Source organism: Eleginops maclovinus, chromosome 2 (assembly GCF_036324505.1).
Source record: "Eleginops maclovinus isolate JMC-PN-2008 ecotype Puerto Natales chromosome 2, JC_Emac_rtc_rv5, whole genome shotgun sequence".
NCBI classification, from domain to species: domain Eukaryota; kingdom Metazoa; phylum Chordata; class Actinopteri; order Perciformes; family Eleginopidae; genus Eleginops; species Eleginops maclovinus.
Genome location: NC_086350.1, coordinates 18,017,772 through 18,040,626, shown reverse-complemented (window position 1 = coordinate 18,040,626; position 22,855 = coordinate 18,017,772). Strand labels below are relative to the sequence as shown.

Genomic DNA, 22,855 nt, shown 5'->3' with positions numbered 1-22,855 from the left:
TTCAAGGTCTGTTAACCATGCTTTAGAGCCCATGATGGCTTGCTATGCCCCTGCTTATGTAAAGTCAGTCGCAAAAGTTTCAAAAAAAACATTTGTCTTGGCAGCTTTGCTTTGTGTGGCATTAATAAAGGGAAACCTCGGATGCATTCCTCCACCCTGCCTGGCCAACAATTGCAAGAATGCGGGGTGACTCTTTCTCATCTCTGCATGACCGGGCAGCCCTTCAGCTGGGGCTGTGGGAGCTGTGACACAGCGGCGGAGATATTGAAGCAGAGGGGGTGAACTGATGATGAGAGGAGTGGCACACTTCACTAAAACTTCCTGGAGTGACGCGCCTGGCCGCCGCTCCTCCCCGTTAACAGCGAGCAGAGAAAGTTCCCCTCTTCTGACTTTTAATTCTTCTGAAGTTTGACGGAGAGAGTTTTTCAAGCGAGACAGACAGTTTGGACATGAAAGACCTACACTTCTAGAAAGTTCTCTTGAAAGTTTTTCCCTCAAAGCTGCGGCATCATGAAGCCACTGCTGCACTCATCCAGCGCCTTTCTTTGGAGTCTCTTTTTCTTCTGCGCTCTCCTCAAGGTAAGAAGAAGCCTTTCATTCATTTCCATTTGACTCATAATTGAACCAGGTGGTTTTATTTCTGTTCATGACAACGGGGCGCTTTGTTTGCATGATGAAGGTCAGTTTTTAATCACACAGGTGAGACTGCACCTGTTGCGCAGGTAGCTGCTGTGCTGTGAGGTGATTTATTTCTCTAATCATCAGTTGGTGAAAAAAAAAAAAAATACAATTTCTTTAAAACACATTTGATGGAGTAAGCCTATGTCATAGCTCATATAAGGAGAAGAATGGTCCTTTGAGAGTTTTAATTGGATTCAAATTTATTTCAGCAAATAATTAATACGTCGACCTTCACATGTTTTACAATGTGCGGTTATTTATTTTCTGTGGCCCAAAGAGCATGTATTAAGTCTTACGAATGAATTCAGAGTCTTTGTTTTGGTCAGTTATTTATTTAGGATTGCACATTTGAACAAAGCTTAAATAACAGTAAGTTTGAGGCATTAAGCAGACCCACCTGTCCTTGTCCCATTGCTCTTTCTAGAGAGAGAGAGAGAGAGGGAGAGAGAGAAAGGGTGAGAGAGAAGGGGTGAGAGAGAGAGAGAGAGAGAGAGAGAGAGAAAGGGTGAGAGAGGTTGAGAATGGCATGTGAGGATGTGTGTGGCCAACACAAAGGGGTCAGGAATGGAATGAGATGCAGCTCAGTGTCCCTGTCACTCATGCATCTCACACTACCTCACTAGTTAATTAATAAGTTCAACTACTGTACAGTCTGATAGTCAACTACAAACAAAACGGTGTGCCATCTCAATTTGAAAACTGAATGTTGCTTCTTGAATATTTTAACAACTACAATATCAAGTTCTATTACATTTTGAAAAGTTAAAATAAAAGTTTTAAATAATTAAAGGTTAGGCTTAGTGCTTCCATATGTCTGATTCCAGTCCATCATACCACAAATGAGTAAAAATTACAGTATTTGCCTCAAAAATGATGTGGAATAGAAGTATAAAGTAGCATAACATTTAAATACTCAAATAAAGTGCAAGTATGTCAAAATGTGTTACATTCATCACCGAATTTCACTTTACCACTATCAACAGTGGACACATCGATTTGGGGTGTATAATGGTGCAAGCTCTTTATACTATTCAAGATAGATTTCCAAGAGAATTAACAATGTTGACTTGCCTCACTAGAAAAAAGACCCAAACACTTTTTTGCTGAAGAAATGCTAAGAGCCTTTGCAGTCATGCCTGTCCTCTCTAAAGGGGAAGTGGTGTTACAGGTTTATACTGCGAAACTGCTAAAAGAGGAGGTTAGGGTGGATATATGTGCATAAAATGCAATATGTGTGACTTGCACACCATAGACCATGCTTTGAGGTTACTATTTTTACCAATGTTCATGACTTCCCTTAACGATGTACCAAATATTTGCCACACCCTAACACATCTTCACTGGGGGCTTCATATTAGAAAGTAATTGGTGCTGACAATCAACCCATTTACCTTTCACTGGTTGTTGATGTACTAGTTTCTGCTTTTAAGTCTTTACATTATTCAAAAAAGCGTATTCATTTATATACAAACTGTGAGGTTTACTCTTTCAAAAAAATATAATATCTAAATACAAACATACATTTTATAACCTTATCCCTGCATAATTAAGACTTCAATCAATGAAAATTAATCAATGAAATCTAACTCTGTTACATAAAATGTTATTATCCATTTGTCATTGCACTCAAACTGACACGATAATATTTCAGCATGATTCAGATTTGAGTATGGTCTAAGCAAAAGAGAAGTTTAAGTTGCAGAAAAAGCTAGTAAGGATCCCTGTATCAAAAGGTATTTACTGTTTAACAGTGAAACCCTCCACTGGCTTCATAATTGTATATGTTTAAATGAGGAAGTAAACGTGCAATGGCATGTGGACTTATTCAATTTCTATGAAAAGTACACACGCTAAGCAGAAATGAACACAGGCTACACGCGTACACATGCAAATGTGAACTTTCACAACTTTCCACAGTTCGTTTAAAAAAAATGTGAAGGGACAGTCAGGTTTACAGACTGATTAATACAGTATAAGATGACTTTAACTGTGTGCTTTAGCAATAAAGATAATTTCTGTTGTTGTTGAATAGTTACAAATACCCATTTTTTAGGGATTGCAACTAAATATTAGAAAAATTATCTATTAAACATCACAATCCCCAAGTCAGTGTTGGGCTCAGATGTAATTTAGTTAAGACACACGAAAGTCAGGACTTTCTTGTTTAGAGACAAAACCTGCTGCTATTTCAACATCTGGTCTTTTGATGAAATCAAAGATTAAATGCCTGATCATCTCACAGCTTTTGGACACTTAAAATCAGCCCTCCAGGATAATATATATAATTGTGGTCAGACAGTTTCTAGTTACACAGGAAAAACAGATGCAGCCTTTAAACAGAGAGGCATTATGAGATAGCATCTGTCATTTGTTGAGGATGATGGCCACACAGAGCAACACAAAACTGAAGGTGCCCAGAGACAAAAAAAAACATTGTGATTGTTTTTAAATGTTTCTCTGTCAATTTTGCTCTTTCCTCCTACTTTTCACTGTCCCGCTTTTTTCCATTCACCATTCGTAGTTCTTTTACTCTTTTTCTTTTGGGTCTGATGGTCCGTGAGCACTAACAGAAATTAAGAAGTTACTGTTTTGGTGGGGCGTTGTACCTTTGTGCCCTTTTAGGGTTATGGAAACCACCATAGTCATCGAGGACAAGTGGCCGATCATGACTTAATAACAAATTATACATAATAGCAATTTAGAGATAACAGCATGTTTTTGCTTTAAAAGTCTGTATAATGCATTTTCATCATCATACACGTTTTATATGGCATCAGCTGTTACATTTGGTTTGTTAAAAAAAAGGAGACAGAGTGGCTAAAAGCACAAAGGAAGTTAGAGTAGAAAAAAGGAAATATTTTGTTTCCCTGAAAGGACATTTTTGCATGCTGACATTTTCCACACTGAACAAGTTACCATTAATAATCCCTTTATCCATACATCACATTTTCCACTACCTGTTTCAAGTTAATATTTCAGTTAAGGTGTTCTGTTTTACTTACCCTGTATCTAGGTTTACGTTTCACTTCCCCTTAAAAATTGCATTTTAGACTTTTACCTTATAAGTAGATGTTGGAGCTTGATATCTGTCAACATCGTGATGACTGTCAGTTGTTTCCCATATCTCCAACCATACATGATGCCGAGGAACACACACACAAAAAAAGATCAATATAACTTACATTTTTCTAGGTCCCAGCATCTAATACTTAACTGTAGCACACAAAAATGTGTCTATGGGTCCAAATAAGTCAGCATACATCACATTCATTTCTTTCCAGAAATTGCAAATTGTTTGATTTTTTTTTCTTGTATAGTAATTTCAATCACTTGTTCAATCCCTGTTGATATACATTCATCCAGAAAATAACATAACTCTACAACCGTCTTCCTCAGAGCAGGTTGGTGGATCTATGTCTCATGAAATGTAGACCTTGCTGACCCAGACAAATGGATCCCGTCCTACAATCACAGACATTTTAAGATATATTTAGTCCTAGTATATCAAAATCAACATTTTAGCTGAACGCTGATACCACCCCTTTTTGTTAAGTCTCTTGAGGTACACAATCATAAAAGTGCCCTGCAAACTTGCACAGGAATTTTTCCCCAGTTGTAATTAGGTAAAGATAGGATGGAATAACAGGGGGTCATCAAAGTCCATTAACCAATCAGATCTCTGAAGAGGTGTTATATGATCAAATATTTGAAAACAACATGGACAGATGGACGAAGAGTAATGCCTACGTTTTAATGCTTATAATATGTATTTAAACTTAAATTCAGGATAGTAATTGTGTGTCAACATCACATTTATTCGTACAGTTAAATGATTTACTGGTTCAAGTGTTCTGTTTAACCACATATTTATAACGATTCAGTATTGTTTTCTACATGAACACAGTGTCCCGATGGGAATCATCACATTTATATAAAAAAGTGTTTTATCATTAAATGAATAAATAACATACCACTTAACAGAACTCATACTTTAATATCTTGATGCAGAGTTCAGTTTTCAATTAAGATTCCTTTAATGTTTTATGCTTTCTCTCAGGCACTTCCTGTTTCTAAATAAATAAATTATAAAGCTATTCTGCTTGAAATACCACATCCATTCAGTAGTAAATATAGAGTTGGTCTTTTTCTTGTATTCCGCAGCTTTTCATCAAAAATCAGTTTGAAATAGGGTTGCAAATACGCTAATAATGAACTTGCTGTTTGTTAGACATAGTCTAAAGGCATTGCGTGCAAAGTCAAAGCTTGACACATTAGAGATCCAGGAAAAGCAATAAACTTTGCATGATTATGGAACCTTTTTCTGTTCCCATGAACTGTATAGTTGTACTGCAGTGTTTCTCCCTCTTTCTCTATCTGTGGACTGATGACAGCATGCAGCAATGAGAGAACAGTGATATTGCTATCAGTTCAGACATCTTGGAACAAGGAAATGTGACTTTCTCTAACACTTACAAGAACTGGCCGTCTGTGGCTTTGGACTGTGAAACATTTTCTTTCTGGCTAGCTGCTATTCTAATGCCATACACCACTATAAAATGCGGGTGACGTGTGATGACTTCATTACTTCAAGTATCTTTATCCAAAATGTATTTTTCTCAATGTAGCTATGAAGAAAGCTTGCATCCAATTATTGATCTAAAGTGCAAAAGTCAAAAGTCAAGTCCTCCTTTGTGGAATGCTGCACCCCCCGCCCACTCCCAACCCCCCTCCGACTGTATCGAGACAGTCCAGTTTAAAATTAACATCCCCAAGCATGCTGCCATCAACCAGGGTTTTGACTGGAAGCTCAGCATGTATCAAAATGAATTACAAAGAGTCACAGTTCCCCAGTCCATGTAAATGAGACACAGGCTCCACTCTCAGCCTCAAAGGCTTTATTGTCAGCAGATAGCTATCTTTCTACCAGAAGCCTCCGAGCAAGGCTGCAGTGGGGATGACAAAGTATTATTTTTTTCTTGTTCAACTTGTCTGTATGTATTGGGCAGATGGAGTGCTGGAGATTTTCAAGTGGGATTTTGAATGCCTCAGAAGTACAATGTGAACATAACAAGCTTTCTGTGGCAGCTGTATAAATGTCTGTTTCTAAAAAACAAGTTTGACTAAATGAATCCAGATAAAAGAGTTGCATCATCCACAATTAAATACAATGCATTTATTCAATGTGTTTGTTTGCGAGCAGCAAGGAAGGGGAAACACTGCTACCAAAACCTGTGTTATAGCAGATAACAAAAGGATCTTACTTTGGTCTCAAAGTATTGCATTATCATGACATTTTGCACAGACGTTCATGGTTCCCAATTCTCAGTTTTCCTTTTTTTGTTGAATTTCTCCTGAAGCTAATGGATGGATCGCCATGGCATTTGACACAGATAGTCTTTCCTGTTTCCGAATGAATCCGATCATGTTCTCCAGGGTCACATGGGACACAAGCCTATCCTAGCATACATTGTTCTTTAAAGCCTACATCCAAAAAGGGAAAAGACATATATAGCCACAGCTTCTTTGATCATTTGAAGGGGATAATTACAGCCTTTAATAAAGCACAAAGCCAGTCTAATACAAACCCACAGAATGATTTCTTTGCTCTTCCATCCTCACAGAGCACACATCACACCCCACACTCCACACTCCACTTTAACACATTTCAAACAACACACTGATCACACTTCTATGATCAGTGTAATGGCCCAGCCCTATACTTCTCATCTGTGGGTGTTGGTTCGTATGCATTCACGCAGATCTCAGTAGCAGCAGCAGCAGCAGCAGCAGCAGCAGCAGCAGCAAGAGGAAGCTCTTTTGGCAAGTGCATTGTACTCAGATGGGTATCTGCAGCGAGCAGCTCCGCACTCAGAGCGCTTGGAACAGTAAATACTACGTCACTCATTTCCATAGCCACTGATGTGGCCTGCGATCACAGCAAAAGGACCGCGGTGTGGGTGGCTGATACTGTACCTGGAGACAAACACACTCATAGTTACAGCCGTCATTCACTGGGAGTTTTTGGAGGCAGCGGATACCTTTAGGCATGGCTTTCAAATGTTTTTCTTTTATGATTTATGTTCCTTTTGTATTCCACAGATGGACAGTCCACTCTTGTGGAGTTTAAGTTGTGGTAACATATAAGTATCACTCTCAAATGCTATATTATATACTGCTGTATACAGAATACAAATGTTTAAAATGCAAACGTCTAAAGGGATAATCAGTTGGTCTATTACAGCAACCAATACAATATTTACGATATGTTCGCTACCAGCTTTTATTTTTCTTACCAAATAACAGCTGTCAATGCTTTAGTATACAGTATATTATCACCAGCATATTCTAAAAAAAACCTCTATTCTGTGTAAGTTATAAATATGTGTTCTAAATATCCAGATCATTAGAAAAATTCCAGAGCTGGATACATGCATTGTGGTATTTAATATATTGGATTATCGGAGTAATTTTTAAGTATAAACTTTTGAAAGAGAAGTACTTATCAGTATAGGTAAATGAAAATTGTTTTTTTAATTGTCCGACCCTTTAAGTGTAAATGCTTTTAGTGTAGGAGAAGTCAAAGCTCATGGGTTTTTCTGATATTGTGAATACATCTGTATGAACAGTGGGTGATAAAATTATAAAACTTGGTTCATGACAAATTGTGGACCTTCCTTGACTGAATTCCAACTTCCAATACAAACTTTCAAACTACATTATACTGTAGAAAATTATTTTGGGAAATGTAAGATTTGTAAAACCTTTATCGTGATAATGGAAAGCAAACCCTAAAGCATAAGTGAGACAAGCGTTGATTTATTAATCTATGTTGTGCAATTCTTGTCTTCCGTTATTTGACCTTAATGAGCTGGACATATGAAGTATAGAGTGCCTAACTTAGAATTCCTTTATGTTGCTCATATCTGTTATCAGGGGTCTCTGGGTGGGCACAGGATGTGACAGGAAGTTAGGTTAGAACAGAAACAATGAGTTGGTTTCTTACAAGCTACTAAGGCAACACACTTTAAATAGAAAACAAGTTGCCAATTTATTAGAGTCTGACAGAATAAAGTTAGACTCTCAACTATCCAAAAATCTCACAATCATAAATGATGTTTGCTTTGACTGATGATGTATAGAAATGTAGAAAGCTGGAAACACAGACACAACATATCGCTTTGAAATATTGTGAATATCTCTCTGTAAAGAAATGGTAATATAGTATAACAAATTATGTCAAAATGTTGTATACAAAATTACAAATATACAATAAATAAATATTTAGAGGGGTTTTTATATTGTAGATGACCATCCTAGGTGAGGAAACACAGGATAGCAATGGATGATGGGGGAAAAAAATCCTTCTTTCAACATCAAAATCAAGTTGAAGACCCAATATGTTGACACACAAACGCTTCAAATGAATAAAAGAACACTAAGACAAAGAATTATGCACTAATCACTTAAAAAAAGCTACTACAGAAAAAGGAAAAAGGACAGGAAAAATCTATTAAGGAAAAGGTGAAAACTATAATCAATGTTTTATATTTTTCCATATCTTTCTAAACTGTTTTATTTTGCTAATCATCAAGACACCTGCTGATGTTTTGGTTTTGCCAAATAATATCATTTGGTTTTGCCATTTAGGAAAAATTCAGATGTAGAGGAGTCCAATTTCTTGACTCAGCACATCAACAAGTGCACCACAAGCAATTTGTCCAACTTATGCAGCTTTGTTTATTTCAAAGAGTATTAATGAAAAATGTTATTTTCCTTTTTTGTACTAATTTATCAGATTATAAGGCGCTACGGTTAAATAGACTAATGCCTGAGCAAACATCTTTTAAGGTGAGTTCTTGATTGTTTTTGAGTCTGAGTGTTATTATGGAGGAAGGAACCGGGGCGTTATCAGCAGCAAACGCAGACTACTGGGAATGAAAGGGTTGATGTAATGTTTATATGGTGGTCAGTACAGCCATTTCCTCCTCCTCCCCATGCAGACAGGCCCAGTGAAAGGGCACAGATACAGTACACAGGGCAAAAGGGTCATTGGCTGAGTCAAAGCCAAGAGCGTTTCACAATGAAAATAAAGAAGTGCTCCTCAAGTGGGAGTCTTATTTTACAAGAAATAAATATCATTTTTCTTTTATTGGTTTCAATATAATAATAAGTTGATACTCCTTTTGATTTTACGTAAGCATTTGCACAGTAATTAAATCATCCTGTAAGGTCCTGATTCAAGAGATAGATAGTGTTATAGCAGGGAGGAAGGATGCACAGATGGGTGGAGCTGAGTCCCTGTAGATGTGCATACAAGAAAAGATGTCCATTATGTGAACTTGAGTATTTCTAGGGCAGTATATCCCAAATGGGAATTTGGGTTTGAGCTATTTCTGCTCTCTGAGTCAGTGCCAAGGCATAATGGCTTGAGAAGTTGTTTTGTTTATTTAGTCAGGAGAAAATAAGTGATACTTAGGAAGAGCGCCAAGGGAAATAAAGCATTTGGGAAACATAACTCAGAGAATTTACACCCTCAGAAGTCAGTTTAAAAAGAACATTTATATGAAAACATGAGATTCTTGCATTGATTGTGATCTTTTATTTTGTCTGACAGTGAGATGTGTTATACTGTATCTAGAGCCAGAAACCGTTAAAGTTCCATCGTGTTGACTTGTTGTAATGTTTTTAAGGTAACCCCATGAACCCGTCTCATGAAAAAAAAAAAGTCTTTCACTGCCCTAAGTACAATTTTTTTAGTTCTTCATAAACAAATAGTACATGTTTTTGTTGTTGAGGTTTAGATTTAACCCTCAATCACAACAGCAATGTCTTAAGTAAATGCACCACAAGGTCATATACTGTACACTAGTTACGTATTAGTTATATCAGCATATTTTGCCCAGTTCAGTTGTCATTTTTCTTAGACTACCCTACATCTGGAGTCTTGTTTCTGAAAACCAGAGAAAAGTAAGTCCAATAGTTACTCTCCTGTTGGCTTTGTTTTGGTCAGCTCCAGAGAAAAAATATTTGTGCTGAGCTAGATGTCAAACTTTCTGGTTAGCTTCATCCTGCTACCTAACATAGCTTGTCTGCTTTATTTTGGTGCTGGTTATTTTATATATATATATATATATATATATATATATATATATATATATATATATATATATATATATACACTGTAGTGTGTTTATGTCAACTTTGAGCTAAAACCATCTTCTTGCTCTCATTAGAAATTAGATTTAAGAGCGGGAAGACCTTAAAAAAATGTACAACAGTACAACCCAAACTTAGCTAAGCTCAGGGTTGAGCTAAGTGAGGCTAACAGCTAACATCAGGGCTGAAGCTTGGTGATTTTATCTGAGGTTAATTAAGGCAAGTAGGAAAAATTTAACCTGTGGGTCACTTAATAACATAAAGTAAGACCTTTTCCCCAGTTACAGTTTATCTGACAGGGCGTTAGTGTTAGGTTCAGCCACACTTACACCCTACACAATCAGCAGAAGTAGAATTTAGTTTTAGATCTATACCTCCTCATACTGTTCCTCATGTTAATAATGTTACAACCTGTGGGCTTGTCAATACATCTATAAGAGCCAAATACTGCCCTTCTTTAAAATATAAAAAAATATATTTCAATCAAATGTATGTAATAATTGCACTTCTCAGTATTTCATTCATTTTTTTAAACTAACGTTGTCAGACACTGAAAACACCCTGGCTTCACCAGATCCTCAAAGCGTACTGAACCCTTTAACTCCTTGTACAATGCTGGGTTGCACCGCTGTACTTAATAAAGGAAAAAAGAGTCTCAGAGGAATGAAAGGAAGGGTAGGGTCAATGGTGGTAACAGAAAAAGAAAAGAGTAGACGCCTCTTTCCAGGGAAGGGTGAGTAAAAGGGCAACCTCAGAGCAGAACGGACCTTTCGCTCTTTTCCCCCTGGCTTCCTGGTCTGACAAATGTTTGAGTTGTTAGGTTGATAGGCCTATTCGAATATCCTCTTTACTGTATAAAATGTCTAGCTGCAGTTTTCTCTTATTACCAGGAATAATTAATAACAATAGTGATAGCTCTTTCTGTAAACAATATCTTGTTGTATAGGAATTGCAATGTCGATATCAGATACATCAAACAAAAGCTCATGCAATCTAACATACAACCTTGTATTAAATCACACCTTCATGATAGTTTATTTAGATCTTAAGTGAATAAACAATGTATGCATTTCATGAATAGAATCAATATTTTAATAGTTTGAGTAATTTTTTCAAACTAAAATGACTAATTATCTATGGGGTTTGGACTGGTGGTCAGAAAACAAGACATTTGAAGATGTCACAGAAAATAAAGATGTGATCATTTTCCACAATCTGTTTGACATTGTAGATACCATATAATTGGTTGATGAAATTGAAGACGTTAGAGAAAGTTCACACATTAATGAGAACTATCGCTAATTGTTGCTTAATGTTATGTTTAACGTGTTATTTAACATTTATATATTTCATATTGAAGTACAACCTGATCTGGTGTGATGCAGGACTGCTTGTAAAGATATTCTGACATTATCAGGAGTTAATGATTGACGTATATCTTTGTAGTTGAGAGAATGATGAAGGTTTGAGCAATGATGCAATGTGTTTAATGTTTAGCTGTGCGGTAAACAAACTGAAGGGCTACTTGTCAGTGAGTCACTCTGGGCTGATTACGTTTTGGCTAATAAGTAATGTAGAATCAGAGCTGTGTGTTCAGTCTGATACCAGGACACAGGAAATAACCATGGTAGGAATACAGAGTTTGAGTTTTGTGGCCAAAAATGTGTGTGTGTGTGTGTGTGTGTGTGTGTGTGTGTGTGTGTGTGTGTGTGTGTGTGTGTGTGTGTGTGTGTGTGTGTCGTGTGTGTGTGTGTGTGTATGTGTGTGTGTGTGTGTGTGTGTGTGTGTGTGTGTGTGTGTGTGTGTGTGTGTGTGTGTGTGTGTATGTGTGTGTGTGTGTGTGTGTGTGTGTGTGTGTGTGTGTGTGTGTGTGTGTGTGTGTGTGTGTATGTGTGTGTCTGTGTCTATGTATGCATGATATTGTTGTTTGCTATAACACTTGTTTGTAGTTGTTTTAGAGAAATAGAGATGAGGAAGAACAGTGTTCTCGACAACAGTTCCCTTAATGTAAAATTATCAGAGAGAACAGAATAATAACCGATTGTTGAATATTACAAGGTTCTCTTGTTCGTTCCTGATACAAGCACACAGACAGAAGTTGTATAGGACGTTGTACATTAAAAACTGAGTTTTTGTGTTTAAAGATTGTTTCTTTTTTTAAAGAACATCCTTTCTTCCTTTCTTGTTTGTATGGATTAGATATAAATTAATTTTGCTACTTGTGTACACTCCACTTAATATTAATATCAGTGTATATATGGTATGATTAGTTTAGGAAATATTATACACTACAAAGACTGGCTGGTTGGGTTTTTAGTTGATGCTTTGAAGCTGTTTTAACTCAATGCTGACCTCTGCTGGTGCAACATTTTTACTCTGCTTCTCTCTCCACAGGTCTCTAGAGCAGAATGTAAGTACACAAGTGCTTTTTCTTTAATAAAAAACATAAAAAATCATATTCAACTAAATATAAGTTATCACACATGTGTAGATAACAACATACCTTTTTCTTTACTGAACATTTGTGCGCTTCTTGCTCTCGTATCTCTTAGGTAGAGATTGTGACAGCAATGTCATGAAAAATGTAACGACAACAACAACCACAGTCACGATCGGATCCAATCCAAACTGCAATCTCTCAATCGAGGGACATATACGTGAAAACGGTTCTATAACTGGTTTGATTCCTGGAGCAAAGTATCAAATCTTATTTCAATGTTTTAACTGCTGCAAAGAGGCCACCACAAGTAAGTTCACTCCATTGAAGTTCTTATATTACCTATCACAGTAAAGTAAAAGCATTGTTGTGGAGGAATTTTTGTCAAACCAAATGTCAAAAACAAATATGATAACAATGTATTACATTAATTATAGTAAAGAGGAAAGGGAGACATTATTTTAACAACCGACTTCTCTCTCACTAACAGAACCTGAAAAAATCAGGAACCTCAATGCCACTGCAATCACAACATCCTCTATATCGGTGATTTGGTTTAAACCAGAGGGAAACAGCTCTTGCTATAGAGTACAGTGGATTAATGGAGGGGAACCTGAAAATGACACTGTGACTGAAACACAAATAACCATTTCTAACCTGACTGCTGGTGTCCAGTATGATATAAATGTTTCTGCAGTGGCAAATGATGGCCTTACTGAAGGACAGAGTACCACTGTTTCTCAATACACAAGTAAGTAAACATTAACTGTGGTTCATGGAGTCAGATAGAGAGAGTATGCTGAAGACATCTGTGGTAGAAGACCGTCTGCAGTGATCACAAGCAGGATGATACTTGTGCATATAGAATAGAAGTGTTTGCCTAATTTGCTCTTCGTCCTTAGACTGATGTTGATCTTCAGGCAAAACACGATTACAAGTGCTAAAGGTTTTACTCATAGAGTGTTGATCTCTCCTCTTCTTTGTACTTAAGAACCTGGGGAAATTCGTGAACTTACTGTATTCAAAACTACCTCCTCCATTTCTCTGAACTGGAACCCACCTCCTGGTGAGGTGCTCCTGTACAGGGTGAAGTGGGATAATGGGGGAGTAGAGATGATCAGAGACACCAAAAACACCTCTGATGAGCTATCAGACCTGATCCCTGGCACTAGCTACAGCATCTCAATCATTGCTTTTGCTGGAGACAATCAGACACACGGCGATCCTTACCAACTCACCGTAGTCACAAGTAACCACAAGTTTTATTTTACGTTATAGCATTGTTTAGCTTTTTGGATAAGCAACTGTTATTTCCTGTCATGAAACACTTCTATGTAGTTTTTGATCTTACCACTGTCCGTTTTTTTTTAATTCCCTGGCTCTAAATATTCTTCCTTCCTCACATTGTATTTATCCTGCGCTCACAGAGCCTGAAGTAGTCAGGAACCTCAATGCCACTGCAATCACAACATCCTCTATATTTGTGATGTGGATTAAACCAGAGGGAAACAGCTCTTGCTATAGAGTACAGTGGATTAATGGAGGGGAACCTGAAAATGACACTGTGACTGAAACACAAATAACCATTTCTAACCTGACTGCTGGTGTCCAGTATGATATAAATGTTTCTGCAGTGGCAAATGATGGCCTTACTGAAGGACAGAGTACCACTGTTTCTCAATACACAAGTAAGTAAACATTAACTGTGGTTCATGAAGTCAGATAGAGAGAGTATGCTGAAGACATCTGTGGTAGAAGACCTGTCTGCAGTGTTCACAAGCAGGATGATACTTGTGCATATAGAATAGAAGTTGTTGCCTAATTTGCTCTTCGTCCTTAGACTGATGTTGATCTTCAGGCAAAACACGATTACAAGTGCTAAAGGTTTTACTCATAGAGTGTTGACCTCTCCTCTTCTTTGTACTTAAGAACCTGGGGAAATTCGTGAACTTACTGTATTCAAAACTACCTCCTCCATTTCTCTGAACTGGAACCCACCTCCTGGTGAGGTGCTCCTGTACAGGGTGAAGTGGGATAATGGGGGAGTAGAGATGATCAGAGACACCAAAAACACCTCTGATGAGCTATCAGACCTGATCCCTGGCACTAGCTACAACATCTCAATCATTGCTTTTGCTGGAGACAATCAGACACATGGCGATCCTTACCAACTCACCGTAGTCACAAGTAACCACAAGTTTTATTTTACGTTATAGCATTGTTTAGCTTTTTGGATAAGCAACTGTTATTTCCTGTCATGAAACACTTCTATGTAGTTTTTGATCTTACCACTGTCCGTTTTTTTTTAATTCCCTGGCTCTAAATATTCTTCCTTCCTCACATTGTATTTATCCTGCGCTCACAGAGCCTGAAGTAGTCAGGAACCTCAATGCCACTGCAATCACAACATCCTCTATATTTGTGATGTGGATTAAACCAGAGGGAAACAGCTCTTGCTATAGAGTACAGTGGATTAATGGAGGGGAACCTGAAAATGACACTGTGACTGAAACACAAATAACCATTTCTAACCTGACTGCTGGTGTCCAGTATGATATAAATGTTACTGCAGTGGCAAATGATGACCTTACTGAAGGACAGAGTACCACTGTTTCTCAATACACAAGTAAGTAAACATTAACTGTGGTTCATGAAGTCAGATAGAGAGAGTATGCTGAAGACATCTGCGGGAGAAGACTGTCTGCAGTGTTCACAAGCAGGATGATACTTGTGCATATAGAATAGAAGTTGTTGCCTAATTTGCTCTTCGTCCTTAGACTGATGTTGATCTTCAGGCAAAACACGATTACAAGTGCTAAAGGTTTTACTCATAGAGTGTTGACCTCTCCTCTTCTTTTTACTTAAGAACCTGGGGAAATTCGTGAACTTACTGTATTCAAAACTACCTCCTCCATTTCTCTGAACTGGAACCCACCTCCTGGTGAGGTACTCCTGTACAGGTTGAAGTGGGATAATGGGGGAGTAGAGATGATCAGAGACACCAAAAACACCTCTGATGAGCTATCAGACCTGATCCCTGGCACTAGCTACAACATCTCAATCATTGCTTTTGCTGGAGACAATCAGACACATGGCGATCCTTACCAACTCACCGTAGTCACAAGTAACCACAAGTTTTATTTTACGTTATAGCATTGTTTAGCTTTTTGGATAAGCAACTGTGCTTTCCTGTCATGAAACACTTCTATGTAGTTTTTGATCTTACCACTGTCCGTTTTTTTTAAATTCCCTGGCTCTAAATATTCTTCCTTCCTCACATTGTATTTATCCTGCGCTCACAGAGCCTGAAGTAGTCAGGAACCTCAATGCCACTGCAATCACAACATCCTCTATATTTGTGATGTGGATTAAACCAGAGGGAAACAGCTCTTGCTATAGAGTACAGTGGATTAATGGAGGGGAACCTGAAAATGACACTGTGACTGAAACACAAATAACCATTTCTAACCTGACTGCTGGTGTCCAGTATGATATAAATGTTACTGCAGTGGCAAATGATGACCTTACTGAAGGACAGAGTACCACTGTTTCTCAATACACAAGTAAGTAAACATTAACTGTGGTTCATGAAGTCAGATAGAGAGAGTATGCTGAAGACATCTGCGAGAGAAGACTGTCTGCAGTGTTCACAAGCAGGATGATACTTGTGCATATAGAATAGAAGTTGTTGCCTAATTTGCTCTTCGTCCTTAGACTGATGTTGATCTTCAGGCAAAACACGATTACAAGTGCTAAAGGTTTTACTCATAGAGTGTTGATCTCTCCTCTTCTTTTTACTTAAGAACCTGGGGAAATTCGTGAACTTACTGTATCCAAAACTACCTCCTCCATTTCTCTGAACTGGAACCCACCTCCTGGTGAGGTGCTCCTGTACAGGTTGAAGTGGGATAATGGAGGAGTAGAGATGATCAGAGACACCAAAAACACCTCTGATGAGCTATCAGACCTGATCCCTGGCACTAGCTACAGCATCTCAATCATTGCTTTTGCTGGAGACAATCAGACACACGGCGATCCCTACCAACTCAGCATAGTCACAGGTAAGCAACACTCTACGTATTTCCAAGATTTTTTCCATTTTCAGATACTTCCTTTTGCTTGAAAACTTAAAATAATAAGTTGCATTTTTTCCCTGTTCTTCTTCGCACTTGCAGAACCGGCTGTTGTCAGAAACCTCTCCATCATTGCAGTCACACATTCTTCTGTGTCTCTGGCGTGGATACAACCCGAGGGCAGTGCTAGCTCATACTTAGTTCAGTGGACTGCTATAAATTACACCGTAAACAATAACACCACTATTGAAACCAACTTTACTATCAACAATTTAACGTCTGGAGTCCAATACAACATTACAGTGTTTGCTGTTGCTGAACAAACCTCAAACAAAGGAGTCGGAACCTTAAGAAGTGCCTTCACAAGTAGGTCCATACCTTTTGGAGATCTAATTTCTCCACAAGGTATATCATTTCTGCTAATTCTTGGAAGCGTATTTGCACTAGCATGAAGTTGATGTTAATGCAGTAATGTAGTAGTTAGCAGAAATAACGAGTTATTTCTTCCTTTTGAAGACATACTTGATATCCTCACAATTTTTGGTTTACAATGATGTCATTCAGTTTTCAGAACAGCCTTCCCTTGGGTACCCACAGTACTAGTTAAAGCTGTTGCCTTAGTTAACATTAATCTGCTTACATCTACCAAAAAGTGAATCTAATAATTATTGAGCAATTACCATGTGCTAATAAGGAAAGTGTTTTGCTCTGATATTTAAATTGATATTGCATTGGATTTGAGAAAAATAATGTTTATATAAGGGACCATTTTAAACACCAGGTTAATAAGAAATATAGATGACGGTATGCTTATATAGTATGTGGTGTATGGATTACTAAGATATATTGATCGTGTTGCAATATTTTATATATTTTATTGGTCAATACATATTTCATTGGTGGTTCCTACTTTTAATTGTTCTGTTATGCTTTTTCAAACTACTTACTACATCTATAGATACTGTATGTGTTTCTTTAAAAATGCAATTACAGGGAAGTAAACCTTATATCTTTTTATCGTTCAGGACCTGAAAAGCCTGAGAACATCAGGATTAACGCACGAGGGACCATGTACCTGACCCTCACCTGGATGTTACATCTCGGGAGGGCCGATCACTATGTGGTGAAAATCTCAAATGAAAGATATTCAAATAGGACCACAACAGCGGTCACTACAGCAACGTTCACATATCTATTCCCTGGGAGACTGTATAATATCACAGTGACCGCTGTAGCTGGAAACCTCAGTGAGATATCTGAGCAGTTTTCATTTGCCACTGGTAAGGTTATTGTGATTTTTTGTATAATAATATTTTGTAAATAGATTTAGTTGTAATTTAGGGTTCAAAGCATCAAAACCACTTGGACATGTATAACAACAGAAACACAAGCATTAAGTGTGTGTCGGCCTGTTTTTCATTCCTCTTAGAACCAATACCTCCTGGATCCATCATCATCAGTCAGAGGACAAACTCCTCGCTCCTTTTGGAGTGGGATACTCCTCTTTTGATGTCTGGGGCTCCAAGCATCAGCTATAACATATCCTACCAGCGTGATGCCCAAGAAGCACAGAATCAAAACTCCTTAGTCAACCACACCGAGCTCTCCTTTCTTCTCTCTGGAACATTCTACAATATAAGTGTACAAACAGTTGGACCCCAGAGTTTGGAGAGCACAGCTGTCCACAATTCTGCTTTCACCTGTAAGCAGTAAAAGTGTCTCTATAGCTGGGACTCATTAAAGTCATGTGGGAGATTTGGCAATATTTGTAATAATAACATAAAGTTATTATATCTTAGTGAAATAAGTCCCTTGAGATTCAATTGCTTTCTAGTGAACATTTCCCTTGTTTGTCCTTTTTCTAGTGCCTAACCCTGTGTTGAACCTTGAAGCGAGGCCGAAATCCACCACCTCAGTAAAAGTGTCATGGTCACAACCGCAGGGAGTCTTGCCATATTATGAATACTTGGTTCAAACCTACAACACTACAGGAGAACTGTTGTGCGAAACAACAGTCAGCAATTACAGCACAGATGTAAGATGCCTGGAGCCAGGGTATAGATACAATATCAATGTCACGACTATAGCTGCAGCAGGAAGTGAATCCACGGTGGAACAGACATTCAGTTACACCAGTAAGGCCTTTCATTTAAACACAAAGAAGTATTCATTTATTCTGTACCATCAGAAACATCCTACAGTATATATTCAAACTGATTGTACATTTACAATAACCCTTTTCTATTGTGGATTCAAGCCTTACATAACATTCTTCTGTATTTGCTGCAGTGCCGAAAGCAGTGACAAATCTCACAGTAGAGGATGTGAACACAACGGCCATCCGGCTGACATGGCTCAGACAAGGCGATCACAAGCCTTCCTACTCCTACAGGGTGGAAGCGCTGCAGAACAACATGACAGTGGTGCAGTATAATTTGACCAAGACTGAGTCGTTCACATTCAACAATCTGAAGCCTGGAAAATACTACACTTTTGCTGTCTTTACAGTGGTAGAAGAGGTCATCTCCAAAGTGGAAAGAATATCAAGTTTTACAAGTATGTCATTACAGTTTCTGAAAAGTCTGTATATATACAGTATATAACATTGCTGGGGGTTGAACAGATGCATTTGCTTAATCAAAATTGCAATTAGTTGCACTATGCAAAAGAGCAGACTTGAGTAAAAATAGAAGTACAATAGTGTAGGAATATGCTGTTACTAGTAAAAGTCAAAATGCAATCAAAATGTTACTCAAGTAAAAGTACAAAAGTATAAAATAACACTTAAAGTACTAACAGTAAAAGTACTCAATATGTAAATTGGTCCATTTCAGAATAATATATATTATATGTTTTCATTACAATTATTGATGCATTAAAGTATTATCAAAGCTGGTAATTAATGAATTGTGAGTTACTCCAGGTGTAACTAAACTCTTATTTAAGTGTTGATTATATTTAACATCATTAATCCAAATCTGCAAAGTAACTAAAGGTACAAAATAAATGTAATGGAGTAAAAGCACAATATTTACCTCTTAATTGTGGTGGGGTAGATGTAAAAAGTAGCATAAAATGGAAATACTAAAGTAAAGTACTAGTACCTCAAAACAGTACTTAAGTACAGTATTTGAGTAATGTAGTTACTTTACACCACTGCAAAAGAGTTATACGGTACATACTTATGTATTTAGTGGCCTATGTCCCATTGGCAGACTTAGGCAAGTCCTTTTTTATATAATAATTTAATATGTAAAAATGTTGGTCTATAACAAATGTAGATGTTTCTGGCCATGACATTAACTCCCCAGAAGTAATTCTCAAATTACATTTTGTATTGAACAATAACTCAATATCTTCCAATTTCTCAGTTATGACCCGACCCTATACATTCCTCCGGTCAATTTGATGTGTTCAGGCAGAGCCCAAACTTTTCTAATTATATATTTAATAACATTTACATTTTTTTTTTTTTCAGGACCTGAAACAGTTTCTGGCATCATAGCTTTAGGAAGCACAACAAACATGTCAGTGAGCTGGACACCAGCAGTTGGACAGGTGGACTCCTACACCGTCCAGCTACAAAGAGATGGGCAGCTGGAGGGAAACAGAACAGATCTGAGGAACGATACTAAGGAAGTAGAGTTTAAGAATTTGACTCCAGGAATGCTTTACTGTGTGACTGTAATCTCCAGAAGTGGACCTTTTCGAAACAACTTGACTGCTTGCAATGCAACTTGTGAGTACATTTTTAATTCAAAACCTGCATACTACACGTAACAAATATGTACCGCATGTATCTTGACCAATTTTTATTTTATAAATGCCTACAGGACTTAAATCAAGCAATAAAAAAATAGTTCACCACTCTTCTCTTGTTCAGTTCCCAACCCTCCAGGCCCCATCATGGTGGTCTCTCAAACTGTGGAGTCCATCAACTTCACCTGGGCCTCTCCAGAGAACATGAACCATAGTCTTTACACCTTCAGTGTCTCCGACTTTAATGGCTCCTATCCCGTTACAATCAACTGGTTTCTGCTGAAGCACCTCCAGTCTGGAAGCCCCTACAATATTTTTGTTGTTACTGTGGGTGTGTCAAACTACAAGAGCACTCCAGTGACAACGGAAAACTATACCAGTGAGTGGGACCCCATCAGGGTTATTGTTTTTATTATTTATTACTAATATTTCTTTTTTATATCAGTTTCTAGAGTGGGCTTTTAGTTTATGTATTCATGTATTTGTACATTTTATGTTTGAATTCTGTTTAGCAGTATACTTTTTCTAGTTTTGTTTGTCAATGTTCATGCATTTTTTGTGAGACGGGCGGGTTCTAAAAAACATTTGTTTTGTATGTTTGCATGCAGTATCATTTTTATAATGCTTTTAAAAGAACTTGAAACTAAATGATACTTAGTTATACTCACTTTTGAAAATGTATCTATTTTTCTTAATCAGCTAAAAAATGCTAAATATTTATAAAAATGAACACTAGTACATTTCACTAGGAACTACTTTTATCTTAGTTTACTGTCCCAATTACAGCTCATGCCCAATACATAAGCTGTATGTGCTATGTTATCAAAATCTGTCACGTAAAACCTGTTCATGTCTTTTTCTCAGGACCATATCATGTCACCATGCTGAGAGAGACAGAAATCACCACAAACTCAGTGACCCTGGAGTGGGAACAGCTAGAAAACAAAAACTACTCATATGTGGTTCAGACCACCGCCAATGGCTCCTTTATTCCAACTAAAACAGTCAACAATCAAAGCATAAGAATCACTGGCCTTCAATCTGGGAGCAACTACAGCTTCACTGTCAGCACACAGACAGCAGATGGCACTCAGGCAGCTCCTGTGGCAGTGTTCTACTTTACACGTATGTACTGTATATGTACTGTCAAAACCCAAAATATAGGAGTAAAACAACCAAAGTAAATAACAATTAAATAGTTTAGTTTGTCTTTTGTGTGTGTTTATGCTGCCTATGTAGACAGTTGTATCCTATGTACTGAGGACAACATGCAGTATCTGAAAGAAAATGAATGTGTCAAGTTACACATCATGTATGTCATTACAGCTTCTGAAAAGTATTTATGTACTATATATACACATTATATAACATTGTTGGTGGTCAAAGATGATGTGCTTTTTAAAGATTTATCAGAAACACTTTCTGTTCTGTTTGCAGGTCCCTACAGAATTGAGCAATTGGAAGCTGAAACCTTAAACTCAAGTGCTGTACGTCTACATTGGAATAGACCACAAGATTATAAACAGGAATACAGGTATCGGGTCAAGTATGTAGCATCTGGTTATGAATCCCAAAACAAATCGTTCAAACAAGATGTCGCAGAGCTCTCCGGGCTCATTCCTGGGACCAACTACACCTTCTATGTTTTTGTCATGGCAGCAAATGGCATAGAAGGGGAAGCCAGCTCCACCTCTCAGTACACCAGTAAGACTGTCATTTCTTTTTCCTCATTTCGAATTGTCAAGGTGGTTGATGAGCTATAATATTTTCTCCTCTGCACATTAACAGAACCTGATGCAGTGCAACCCAGTATCTCCAACCAGGGATCCAATAGTTCAGTCCTGGTGTCATGGACCAAACCGGCTGGGAAAGTGGAGAGTTATACAGTTTTCTTAAAAAGCAATTTCACAACTGTAGAGAAGAAAGGGATAAACTCCAGCCACACCTCTTTACTCTTTGACCTTTTGTCTGCTGGAATGCAATATAGTGCCAAGGTAACCACATTTAGTGGACCCTTAAATGCATCATCTGGATTCATTACTAATGCAACTTGTAAGTATGAGACATTTGTTACATGTTCAGCTGTTACATATTCTATTACTCACATCTTTAATGTGAAAAACAACTAATTGCATTCACTTAACATTGTGATTTGAGTTTAATCTGACTCATATCACACAGGAAAATAATACAAGAAATATATGGTTTGACATATTATAAAATATTAAATATTGTTTTGCAAAACAAATCCTATGACTAAGATATATAAAATATTTGTGGGCATCCTTTATTACATAAATACCTAAACGCAAAACTTTATTTCTGTGAGGTGATATATATATGAAATTCTTAATACAAAATAGAAAAACATATAACTTTGGCATATAGCGTTCATATCTTGGTAGCTAGCTTTTGAAGTTAACATGATCTAATTCACCCCTCTCCAGACCCTAATCCTCCTGGGCTGATTTCCATTCTGAACAAGACAACTAGCTCCATTGACATCAGTTGGGAGGAAGCCCCTCTGATGACCAACGCTTCTTTCCAGTACAAGTTGATTAATGTATCACCCCAGGCAAGAGAAAGTTACAATACCAGCAAAACTCATCATACCTTTGACTCCCTGCCCTCTGGGACTTCCTACAACATCTCGGTAGCCACAGTGGGTAAGATGGGTTTTGAGAGTGAATCGGTTCGGATCAACTTGGTCACTACAAGTAAGGATTTCATTTATGTAAGCAAACACCAA

General features: G+C 37.5%; 1 protein-coding gene across 6 annotated transcripts in view; it reads left to right on the top strand.

Annotated features, from left to right (window-relative positions):
• The first annotated feature begins 365 nt into the window (after window positions 1-365).
• The window catches only part of ptprjb.1 (protein tyrosine phosphatase receptor type Jb, tandem duplicate 1), a 28,885-nt gene continuing 6,395 nt past the window's right edge, over window positions 366-22,855 (top strand). For 4 of the 6 annotated variants that reach the window (XR_010167434.1, XM_063901347.1, XM_063901344.1 and 1 more), the window contains exons 1-22: window positions 366-579; window positions 12,232-12,247; window positions 12,390-12,584; window positions 12,765-13,025; window positions 13,266-13,523; window positions 13,702-13,962; window positions 14,204-14,461; window positions 14,640-14,900; window positions 15,141-15,398; window positions 15,577-15,837; window positions 16,078-16,335; window positions 16,450-16,713; window positions 17,373-17,627; window positions 17,777-18,049; window positions 18,213-18,482; window positions 18,637-18,903; window positions 19,826-20,086; window positions 20,231-20,485; window positions 20,971-21,231; window positions 21,544-21,810; window positions 21,895-22,158; window positions 22,554-22,823. Coding sequence is in view for 5 of the 6 variants with exons in the window: in XM_063901347.1 (XP_063757417.1) it covers window positions 511-579; window positions 12,232-12,247; window positions 12,390-12,584; window positions 12,765-13,025; window positions 13,266-13,523; window positions 13,702-13,962; window positions 14,204-14,461; window positions 14,640-14,900; window positions 15,141-15,398; window positions 15,577-15,837; window positions 16,078-16,335; window positions 16,450-16,713; window positions 17,373-17,627; window positions 17,777-18,049; window positions 18,213-18,482; window positions 18,637-18,903; window positions 19,826-20,086; window positions 20,231-20,485; window positions 20,971-21,231; window positions 21,544-21,810; window positions 21,895-22,158; window positions 22,554-22,823 (5,263 nt within the window). In the remaining variant the exon portion in view is untranslated. The remainder of the gene's footprint in view (window positions 580-12,231; window positions 12,248-12,389; window positions 12,585-12,764; window positions 13,026-13,265; window positions 13,524-13,701; window positions 13,963-14,203; window positions 14,462-14,639; window positions 14,901-15,140; window positions 15,399-15,576; window positions 15,838-16,077; window positions 16,336-16,449; window positions 16,714-17,372; window positions 17,628-17,776; window positions 18,050-18,212; window positions 18,483-18,636; window positions 18,904-19,825; window positions 20,087-20,230; window positions 20,486-20,970; window positions 21,232-21,543; window positions 21,811-21,894; window positions 22,159-22,553; window positions 22,824-22,855) is intronic. The other 2 variants (XM_063901345.1, XM_063901346.1) reach the window with 2 other exon arrangements.